This window comes from Trypanosoma equiperdum, assembly GCF_001457755.1.
Source record: "Trypanosoma equiperdum strain OVI genome assembly, contig: ctg_13, whole genome shotgun sequence".
NCBI lineage: Eukaryota > Euglenozoa > Kinetoplastea > Trypanosomatida > Trypanosomatidae > Trypanosoma > Trypanosoma equiperdum.
The window spans coordinates 20,419-32,140 of NW_027123394.1; the positions used below are offsets into that span (position 1 = coordinate 20,419).

General features: G+C 46.1%; 2 protein-coding genes and 1 pseudogene across 3 annotated transcripts; all 3 read right to left on the reverse strand.

Moving 5' to 3' along the window:
* Positions 1-1,475: 1,475 nt before the first annotated feature.
* TEOVI_000023900 (radial spoke protein RSP9, putative) lies at positions 1,476-2,477 on the reverse strand (the record flags this gene model as incomplete). Its single annotated transcript, XM_067221286.1, has 1 exon — positions 1,476-2,477. One exon carries the CDS (start codon positions 2,475-2,477, stop codon positions 1,476-1,478), a length of 1,002 nt encoding a protein of 333 aa, XP_067077387.1.
* Positions 2,478-3,268: 791 nt separating this feature from the next.
* Positions 3,269-4,930, reverse strand: TEOVI_000024000:pseudogene (annotated as a pseudogene). Its single transcript has one exon. A coding segment is annotated over exon 1 (1,662 nt).
* A 1,791-nt stretch (positions 4,931-6,721) lies between these two features.
* Positions 6,722-11,281, reverse strand: TEOVI_000024100 (Protein of unknown function (DUF3608), putative; the record flags this gene model as incomplete). Its single annotated transcript, XM_067221287.1, has 1 exon — positions 6,722-11,281. The coding sequence occupies one exon, from the start codon at positions 11,279-11,281 to the stop codon at positions 6,722-6,724; it is 4,560 nt and encodes a 1,519-aa protein (XP_067077388.1).
* Positions 11,282-11,722: the final 441 nt, after the last annotated feature.

Consider the following 11,722-nt stretch of genomic DNA (forward strand, 5'->3'; position numbering starts at 1 on the left):
ACAGAATGTTTTTCGTTTTATGTGCGCCTCTCAGTGCAGTTTTTGATTCGTATGTTAATTAATCTTCTTTATTCCCTCTTCTGTTTTTCGTCAAATTAATGGAAATATGTATAAATGTGTTTGGTTTCACACCTTGTTGTATATCCGTACCTGTGCTTGGATGGAAGCAGAAAGGTTAAATCAAATTTACGAAAATAAACGTTATCACTCCTTTTTTTCCTTCACCGTTTTGATTCCCTCCTCCTTTACAAAACACTGTTATATGAAGTTATTAGAGTCTTATTCAGCTCTTTTCTTTGTAAGTTATTGTATTTTTTGCTCGGTTTTCTTTTTCTTCGTTCAGCTCAGAACTTTTGCTGTTTTCTTTTTTTTTTTGTGTGTGTTTCGGGTGGACAAACTGTTTCTCTTTTCCTGCTTTCCTTTTTTTTTTAACCGTAAACGTCCTCAAGCATAACACAGAGCGAGCTTCTTTACACTCCTGTACTTTCCTCACCTTCTTTTTTTTTCAACTAAGTTTCTTTGATGATCTTTGCCTTCCTTGCCGTTGTTGGTTTTGTTTCCCTTGTTAGTTCTTTTATATCCATTGAAGTGCCACAATAGTGGGCGGTAAGGTGAAAAATAATAAAAAAAAGAAGACGGAAGAAGAGTAGGCAAATGAATGACGAAGCAAATAAGCAACAAGGGATTAATTAGAGTCAGCAGGGAAAGGAGGATAAAAGAAGTGGGGAAAATAAGCGGCAGAAGCCCCACAGTGAAACAAAAATACATATGAAGGAAGTGTAGGGAGAAAGGGAGTTAAAAGAGGAGCGGGAGATTTAGCAAAGCGGAAAGTTATGCGATGACGGAACGCAACTCCACTTCCCTGGGGTTGCCGCACCATTAAATTCATGTAAGCGCTAAATTGGCCCGGGGAGTGACGCCACGTAGCAGTAAAAATACGAAACAGATATAAGAAAAAACTGAGAGAAATGACGGCAAACAAAAGAGCCGTTCAGGTTTCCTTTTCCTTATATGTTCCTCGTCGGTCCCTACCTTACATAATGAGTGTGCTACTTTCCACCTTACGTACATACACCAGCAACCACAAACATATGCATACCATATATGTGTATAAATAAACATATGCATGATCTTTCTTTTAGTCCCCTCCCCTTCTTCCGCTATCTAAGAAGACTGCAACACGCAACATGTGCAAGGAAACGGAAAGGTGGGGACGGGAAACCGGAAGAAAAAGAGACGCGGATTCGGGGCCTCACCATATGTAAACCATCTAATTACGCAATTGGGCGTCGCAGCCCATAGCGAACCGACCCCTCCGCCACAACATCCATTCTGTACACATAAAAACATCCACCGCGGTCAACCAAGGACATAATTCTTATCCATGAAGAAAGAAAACATGCGAACACACACACACACATGCAAAACACAACAGAACACACGAGATTACCAGCCCTCTCTATTCAGCCACTCCATTACGGAAGGAGAAAGCAAACCTCAAAGTCCCGCTCCCCACTGCCGCAGTATACCTGTCCACAGTCTTTAGAACCTGGGCGATACCAAAAGAGTGAGCCAGGGTACAATAAATTCTCCACAGTCACAATGCTGGCGGTAGGCTCGTACTTAACGACCCACACACCCCGCGGTTCATCATCTGTGATGGGCGAGAGGCGGTCCGTCACGCTACTGTATGTTGGGCCATACAAGATGCGATTACGCTCCGGGTTGCCGGCATGGAAGACGCGTAAATAGCACGATGGTTTCATTGCATGACGCGTCGGTTGTCCAGCGAAGAGGGTGTTCTTTTCAACATCGCCCGCAGGTGTAAAGACGTACTGGCCACGTACAATTAGGGAGCACGCTCTATCGTGTAGTCCGATGAAATGCGCTAAACGAATGGTCTCGGGCACCGCCACAATCATAAATTTTGGTCGCTTCTTTCTTGGTGGTTCCTCTTCAACCTCCTCCTCCTCCTCCTCCAATTCTCCCTCGTCCTGTTCCTCTTCTTCTTCCTCCTCTTCCTCCTCCATATCTTCTTCATTTTCCTCGCCTTCCCCACCATACTTCTCTTTTGCATCCTTCAGTAAATCCTCCGCATCAGGTACTTTTACCTCTGGTTCAGGTTCGGGAGGAATGTCACGACGCACCTTGTAGAGGAACGAAGGATCGCCAATGTAAACCCCGCGAAGTTGATCGCAAAAAGCCACCTGGTCCTCCGAGAGGGTCTCTAACACCCGCCACGACGTTCCGCCATCAACGCTGAAGAAAGAGTGACGAGCGCCAAACAAACCATTTGGCATCACTTGCGCAACAAGGTAATCCCCTCGCACACCGGTAACCTTTCCCCAGAACTGCACAGGGAGGTTATATTTGAGAGCAAGGAGCGGTAGAGAAGACTGTAGAGCCGCGCGCTCCGCCGTGCTTAATGCCTTGCCCACATATGGAAGGCCAAATATACAATCGGAAACAGATGACATGCGCTGAGAGGTGATTGCCGACTGCACAAAAGGGATGAGTGAATAGTCAGAACTAAAATAAACCAAGAGACACCTTTGATGCTGGCAATGAGAAAACCTTCTACAATTTTTTTTTCTTTTCCTTACAATCTAACCTTCCCCTCACACTTTTATTTCAGTTTACTCTTTCAGAGTTATCTGCGCCTCTGCTCTATTCTCCACCTGACCGACTTGATATAGAAAGATACTGGTGGTGCACAACCTCAAAGGGTAAGGTGGAGCAAAGCTGAATCCAATTTATATTGGCATACCCACATGCAACAGTTTCAAACAAATCATCCGAGCAGTACAAACTTATGCTCTAGTGGGAAACTTCCCCAGCATATCGACAATTTAAAAAGATTGCAATGAAATACAGGTTCATTAGGAAATGTGAAAGGAACTTCCAGGAGAGAAAGAAAAAAGGGTGCAGAAAGTATGTTAAGTCTTCATCCCTTATCTTCTGTGCAAGATACAAAAATACCATTGGATGCCTACTCCCCAATCTTAAACTACAAGGTTATTTCTTCTTCAATAGACAAAAGCAAATAAGTTAATATATACCTACCCCGCACGTCGAGAATTTCACAAACCTCAACACATATACACAAATATACACATATACATACATACATATATATACACGACACGTGTGTACAAACATATCTGTACACTAATGAACGCGATATAGCAGAGAGGACCTTGGTCAACGTAAGCCCTACTAACTCCTTTTATACACAGACAGACGTAAACATATATTTATTTATTTAAATCTATTCACTCGTCGACCGCCAACCAAAATGCCTTAACCCCGTTTCTCTAAATTCTTCCCGTACGAGAGGTGCCATGCGAATATCCTTGTCTGTTTGGTACACAATCCTGTTTGCTATCTTTGCCCCTGCATTGATTACCTCTTGTTGTACCGCGGCAGCTTGCGATAGGCATGTGCGACCGGTTTCCTCTGCACGCTTAGCGGCCTCCAAACTCCATGTAAAAAGGTATGCTCCACTGCAGGCAGTGATACAAACCTCTCCGTTTCCCTCATAGCGATCAAATCCGCCAGAAGTGAACTTTAGTGCTTCGATTCCACCCAGTGCACTAAGTTGTGCGGGAGTTGGCTGCAGCCTCAGCGGGGAAGGTTTATCTTGACCCATACGTGAAGTAAAGCCGTTCTTTTCTCCATTATTCCCGCACGCCGTTCGCATGAGTAACAGGAACTTCTCACATACCGCCACAACATACTGACCATTAGCGGTCACATCTATATCGACAATAGGCACTTTCGTCTCGAGTAGAGTTTTTGCCGTCTTGGGATTGTGGCTACCATCTTTGCGGCGACTCCCCGGAGGTCCCGTGTAAAGTCGGACACTTCCAGTGCCGTCACCAATAACGAGATAACCGTTAGCCGAGGTAGCGTGGCATGTGAAGGGTTTCCGTAGAGACCCCAGTTTATAATCAGCCAGTGACATTCCGTCTTCAACAATGATGTTCTTCCTTGGATCAATACGAAGATCAACGTTGAAGGCGACATCCTTCGCAAGACAAGTATATATCGGCTCGGGCCGCGCAACATGTTCGCTATACGTCACACGTTGCAAGTTCACCGGAGTTCTGAACTGCTGAACCACCTCCCCCCGCTCCAAATCCACCTCGCGCAAATGGCTGTCCTCCACGCTAAAAAGGAGGAGCTTCCTTTCTAAATCGTCAATCAGTGCACCGTCGCAGGTTTGGACACTCTTAAGGTCGATGGTCTCCGGCTTCCTCCCCTCAAAGCCATTGGCGTCATAAGAATGGGCTTGAAGCTGAACTTCATTTTGGGTCTCTCGAACAACCACAATCCGATTGTGTTTCATGGACTCACTGTAGCACACGTTACCAGATCCTGTTGCCTTCACGCGCTCTCTATCCAGATCAAGATGATAAGTCGGTTCACTGTAATCATCCTCTGGAGCAACATACGTTGAGGTTTGGCCGATATATTCATATATTGGGTCCTGGGCTGTAGATACATCGAGGGGTGTTTGCGTCAGCATCGAGTACGTGCAACGATTATACATTTCCACGAATTTTCTAGTTACAATTTCCCCGGACCCACCGCTTTCAAGATCAACAAACTTGAATGCAAGGTTTTGAAAGGTGCCGTCCACTAAAGATAGCCAGTGCACCGAGCACTCGCGATAGCAGTGTGCGAGCGACAAACCACTTCCGAGGGACTGCTTCAACACCTCGCCCTCCTCTTCGTCCACAAGTACAAAACTGTATGGCAATTGTTCACTTCTATTTTCATAGAGAATTAAAGAGAACGATCCCATTCGTTTTCCTTCAATAATGGGCACGAAGCAGTCATCGCTTTTAACGTACAACAGACCGCTGCCAGAGAAGAGCTCTCTCCTCGTGGAGCGATTATTTGAAGAAAATAACTTGTGGAATGACATTCCGAGTATTTATCGGTCCTTAAGAGTTGAATCTCGTGCTCTACTACTGCGTCCCCCACCAAAAAAAAAAAAGAGCAAGATGTTGCTGTCTACTTTGACGATACACACGCACAAAGAAAAGAAAAAGGAAAATAAAGGCCCCTTATTTTAAGAGAAAAAAGAGCTATTTCTTTCGCTTTGTCTCTAACGTTGCTGCACTTTAGCTTCCTCCAAATATAATGAATAGCAAGGCGCTGTTGCACTGTCCGTTCCTTTGGCGTCAAAAAAAAAAGCAGAGAAACATGAAGGTAGTAAGAAAATGAATGGGACACTTTAAGTAAAAAGTTTCTGTTTGTTTCGTATATTATTGTAACAATAACGAAAAGTGCAGTGGAATTTGAGACGCGTGGGTCGAACGCAGCAGCCTGCATTTTGAAAAACAATGCCAGTAATTGAATAAACTCCACGATGCACTTTAATATAGAAAAAATGCGCCACAAAACAAAGGATTCCAACGCGAAAAAATACATAGATACGCAAGTGCACAAATATATAAGCGCGCACCACTGGAACTTACGTTCGGTCCCCTAACGCAAATCAGTTATTCGGAACCTTGCAAATGTTATAGAGAAACAGTGGAGGTACCACCTCGTTCTGGCTTGTTGAAAAGGAAATAAAATAAATGAAAAAGAATACAAAGTCAGAAAATTTTCTGATAATTGCACTAGTAGCAATATATCCCTCTGAAAATGCAGCTGTTGTGTGTAATCCGAGGGAGGGTAGTCACTTGAATGTAACAATACATGAGTGCAATGCGTCGAGCCGAGAAACAAACGAAATAAAGATGTAGAAACGGTTGGGACACGCAGAAACGTTTCGTCTTCGGGAGTGAAGAAAATTTTCCAGTTGCTCGCCCAGTTGCGAGAGCCACACCATCTGCCCGCGGTATGGAACAATTGAGTTACAGAATACGCTTTTCACAGGATTTCATTTTTAGTGTGTATGTAATGTCTGTAGCATCAATGGATCACGCCATTTTTTCTTCTCTGTTTTTATTTTTTATTTTTTGTCATTAGTCTTTGCGCTATCACCGAAGCTGCTGTTGTCATTTGAATGAATTCCCGTAGAGGAGCAAGTATATTAATGATGTTACCGTTGCACTGGGTCTTGGGAACCGAATAACCCAATGCCTTCCTTCTCTTCTCACACCCTTTTGCTCCTCTTGTTGGTGCTTACCACTTGCGTTCCTTCATACAATAACAGTATTCAGCGGAGTTTCATTTTTCTTCACAACAGTTAATGGTTCCTTGTTGATTTCTCCCTTACATAACATCATCTTTCTCGCTACCCAACTTATACACGAGAAACGTTTGCTCGCCACAACACTTTTTCAGGCATAATGAGACAGCGTGACATGAAAGAAAAAAAAAGATGGACCCTGTAGCCACAAAAGAGTAACGAAGCTTTGTTGCAGTCACATGTCGCTGTGAGAGATGACCGAAACATAATGTTGAAACAACAAAAGGAAAAGCGAAGAAAAGTAGCAACGCGATTAACATCACAAGCTAAAAGGAGGGGGGAAATGGCACAGGTGGAGAATATAACACGCTGTAAAGTTTCAGCATGTTGGTATAGCCAGGATGGAAAGTGGCAGAACGATTATGCAACGGGGGAAACCCCATCTACAATATTTCACTCCCCATCCCCATGGTTTATTTCGAATACGGGCAACCCCATTCACAAAAACAGGACTTGTACCACCCCTACGCACCCCTCCCCGGTATGTATTCTTTTCAGGTACTGAACTTCCCATCAAGGCCTATTCCGGGCTGTTTGCACCGCCACCAGAAACTCTTCCAGCAACATCTTGTGGTTCATCTGACCAGTGCCCATCATTGGATTCTCATACCAACACGCAACTACGTTACTTTTTGGTGAAGATATCACGTAACATAATCCACTCATGTGCAGCAGGCGGCATTTGCCTCCCATCATTGGATTATCCGGCAAGTAGCGATAAGTGGAGCTCGTCAGTGTGTCAAGTAATCGTGCCCGGAAATGAGGTCCCTCTTCCTCATTTTGTGCAAGCACCGTATAACAGGGAATCATCTCATCTTGTTTTGCACTACACTCATACGTCGGCAACAGGACGCAACGAAGGTGGTACGGTGGGGCATTGGCGCTTACAGCACTGACCCAATTGAGGAGAACGGGTTGTGTACACACCATCCACGACACCCTTAGAAGATAGTGGCAGCGACGATTGTATTCCCTGGGTAGTGACACATTGATAGAAATTTGACGGTTAGGGGGCGGTTCCTCCAGGCACCTTGTTCGACCCGTTCTACGATCCATCGCGCGGCAATGTCCAAGTGAGAGTTGCTCTTCGTCAACAAGAACAACACAATTAACCGTCGGTTCCTCATTTGAAGAATCGCCAACAGGGATACCAGTCGAGAGTTCTTCAACGTTCTCTGCCCAGGTAACCGGGGTGCGCACACGGAGGTTCGAATTGAGACTTTTTTCCATAAACCCCAAAAAATCTTGGTAGGAGACGCACGCGTTGTCAAGCGATTCTGGAATAATTGCCAAGCACATCTCGTTCTCGGGAAAGGTCAGCGTTAATGAACGCGGAATGAAGGTATCGGATCTACCACGGTCATGTATGTATGAGTCAAGGGCATCCCACTGAAAGGCAGCCTCTTCACTAATTTGCATCTCCAGATTCACCCTCCGGGCACTAAAACTCGTGTTCAGGTAATTTAGCAACAAAAACTTGTGCTCGACCTTTTGCATCTTGGGCAAACTTGTGTATACACTTCGGTGCAATAGTCTCGTGATGTGAATGCTCTGACCCGTTTCATCAATTTTCAGCTCGTGAATCTGATAACCGATTGACGTGACGACACGTGCATGGGGAATCACGTCTTCACGTGGCCACTGAATCTCCGCCACTGACGGCAGGGACAGCACGATTTGATGCCGATGTTGTAAACGCTGAAGAACATATTCCAAACTTTGCATTGTATCACGCATTGGAATAGAGTATTGGTGAATCGGTTTGTCGAAGAAGCTGTCTCGTGGGTAAGCAGGTTTCGCGCCGAAAAGAGGCAATATTCTACAGTAACACAACGCCGACCAGTGCGAACGCTGTGCGGCAGCTGCGCCTGCATCGTTTGAGTACGAACTAGACAACTCTGGATGAGCGAATTTCCAGCGTCTTCTCAAGATCGTTTCGGTGCTGGCACCGTGCGCAGCAATTGACGCCTCGTCTGTGCGTACAGAGGTGCAGTATGGATTAATAGGTTTCATAGCGAACATCACGCCATTCTTCAACTGTACATGCGCAACCGGTGCCGTTACCGCCCCAGATCTCTGGTCATGTGCATTATGACCACGAGCCTCACAGGAACTAATGCTTCCAGCTGATGAAGGCAGAGGCATGGTATCGACATGAGGAAAGGAAGTCGTGGATGGCAAAAAGAAATCGTCCCTATACTTCAGCACCACCCTCTCGTCTGCTATGAATGCCACGTTATTTTTTCGGGTGGGGAGGAGAAGTGTTTGACCATCAGCAACAATAACGCTAAGGTCACGGTTAAAGATATTTGCCGCGCAAAACTTAGGATCAATGTTTTTACGTTCCTCACACGTGAAATGATCCATCTTATCTGAGAACGAATCCATGAACCACGTCCAAGTGTTAGCATCATTGATGATGCACGGGTTCCAAGCACGCCCTGAATGAGTAACCGGGTTCAGATCGAGCCTGAGAACCATATTACCACTTTGAACATCAAAGTCAACAATATTTCTCCCGCACGGAACAATACTGGGGGCGTCGATGGATGTCCCCACCCGTCCTATACGGCTGACCTGGCAGCAGTCACCTATCCCTTTTAAAATAAACTCACACACCGTATCCCAATTCCCCTGTCCTTTTCCCTCCAAGCAAACATTTACAAGGCGATACCACCTTGCACAAACAAACGGTTGGTGTGCTAATTGCTTTCTTGATCCGATTTGTGGGTAACCAAGTGACCCCCAAACATCCCCACCCGGTAAAGCTGGGCTGAGTTCCATCAGTGAGCGAAAAGCAGCTTCTCTCAACTCCCTACCTTCACTCAAGGCATCTGCAGATACATCTTTTGTTTGACAGGGATCTGCGGATGCCTCTCTTGAATTTCTCTGAGCTTGCGTCGTCCGTGGAACATCTTCACCTAAACCCGTTGGGGTGCCCGATAGTGGAGCGGAGGATTTTACCTTTTGAGAGTCCTCACTCTCAGAAGGGGCTTCCGATTTAGCAACCGAAGGGCCGGAGGTTCGTGGCTGAATAACAGGCAATAACAAAACTCCACGGGGTTGCATGGGGGGAATAGCCAATCCGGGTGATAGAGGCGCAACTTCCCCGGCACATCGATGCATATCAATTTGTTTCCAGTGTTTCTGAAACCACTCCTCTCGTGTAAATAGCTCAGAGGACGGAACATTGCCACCAGTGAAGTCCGATGGCAGTTGGTAAAAGTAGCATCGAGCCCATTCAGCGTCTATATAAAGACGGTGGCAAGGCTGCTCAGCGCCAAAGTGAGAAAAGCTAGGATTTTCATCATCATTAACACACTCCAGTAATGGTGCAGAGTGGAGCGGTGGGCGACCCATACAAATAATGTTTACCTTCTCCATACCAACTTTCAGCAGCCGGATGCATATTGCTTGCACAAGATCATTGGTGACTTGAAATATGCCCTTCCCAGCGGAAACCACGCTAATCATTAGCCCAGTGTTCTTGTCACTCCGAAGCTCTTTGGTTTCATCTAATAAAAGTCCGATGGTTTCAACAGTGCAGGAATTTTTCGATGGAACGAAAAGGTCCCTGGCGGTTAAATTTTCAATCGTTTTTGAAGAGGAAGAGGAAGTGCAACTACCAGCAACGGCGCTGTTGCAGTAAACAACAGAGGTTACCCCACCTGCGCGAAGCTCTTCCTTTACCTCACCCAATACACGTCGCAAAAACTCCTCACACTGAAGGTTGATATCCTCCGTTATCATTGGGGACCGGCTGTCATCAGGCACGTGCATTACATGAACGACGTCCACACAACCCCTAATAGCATACTTAGGGTGCAGTCTCCCGGCCATTACAATACGGAGATGTGGTGAGGCTTTATGCTTAGAAAGTTGTTGGGTTAAGTATTCGCCGAGAAAGTTTTTGACTGCCCAATCAAGCTGAATACACCCATCAGAGGTGAGATTCCACATCTCAGCTGATATTTCGAGTATAATGTAATGGACCGCCGAGAGTGAAAGAAAGTTCACCACCGTGCCTTTCGTTACAAGTCCGCAACGCACAGAACGATACCCCTTTGACTGCTCCTCCACCTTTCCCTCTTGACGATGATGTTGCGCCGCACCACTGTGCTCAAATCCATTCGATAATAAGCCTGTGCGAGGGGCTGGAGGCGCCTGCGGCACGCCACCACCACTATTGCCATGCGGTGCAGGATTATTTTCCCTTTTCCTCAGCATTTCGTTAACCTTCAAACAAAAACCTAAAAGGTTAATCTCCTCTCCTTCGTAAATAATGTTATCCCGCAAAGCCTCAGCAATAAGAAACATATCCGCACGCGAAATCTGTTGGCGCTCAAAGGACAGTTCGACGTGCGAGAGACCGAAGCGCTCACACACCTCATCGTAAGAAGGTATAACACGCGCTACCGCCTTGCCATTGGCGATATTGTTGATGAACTTGCTCTTGTTAGCCAACGAGTAGAGGACGCTTATTGCCCCATTCGAATGAGGAGCGTCTTTTTCGCCAAAACAATATGCCCGACACACCCAACTTTCGTGACTGACGCATGGTGTAGCAGTGGCCGAGTCCCATCCCAGTGACTGAGCATCCGTGTGAGTTGTTCCTCTTCCGGTTGCTATTGCAATCGGATCCGATGAGGGGAAAACACCCGAGCGGGCAGCACCACCATCAAAACGTAACGGTAGTTGTGACCCTGTAGAAAAAAGAGTGCCAGCATTCGAGGTGCCACCGACGCCGCCCACGGAGGGAGCTATTGATTGGCCTTGTGAACATGATGACCCACAAAAGCTGTTACTTCTGTAGCCCTCCCCACAGCCGTCCCCGCTGTCGTGGGATGGGATGAATAGTTCGATTATGGCTTCAGTGAATGGTTCGCCGGGTGCGGGCATCGGAAGTCCATAGTTTTTGGGGTAGTACAAGAAAGGTACTGTAGAAGTGCTCTCCGCATGGCTTCGGAAGACAATCGTCGTAAGGATATTGCTCTGTCCATCAGTAGTTTGTTTTTCTACCTGTCGACGCCTCCTGCGTAACGGTACACCTTCCGTCTGACAGTGAGTGGCCATTGGACCTCCAACCGTTGTTGTTAAGGTACTCAAGCCTTCTTTGCGTATTGATTCCACACGTGTAGTGTAGAAACCAAGACTAAAACACAACGAACTTCTAACGACAGTGACGTCACCGCTGCGACACAGTCCTCACACCTTCCCCTTTCGCTTCAACTGTACTATCGAGAAACAAAGATACGCGACAAAGGGGGGCATGGTTGCCTGTGTGAAACAGCTTGAGAAGGTACAACACACTAATAAACATAGTTGAAGTACCAACGAACTTGAAGGAGAGAAGTGCAGAGGGGTAAAACGCCCACCCCGCAGAGGGTTCCCTACCACCCTCTACACGCCGGCAACACGAGCCACGCAAACACAATGAAACTAAATGATTTAAAATACATCACAAATGAAGGTTATACCTTTCACCTACCCGTATGCGCCTCTTTTTTTTTTTTT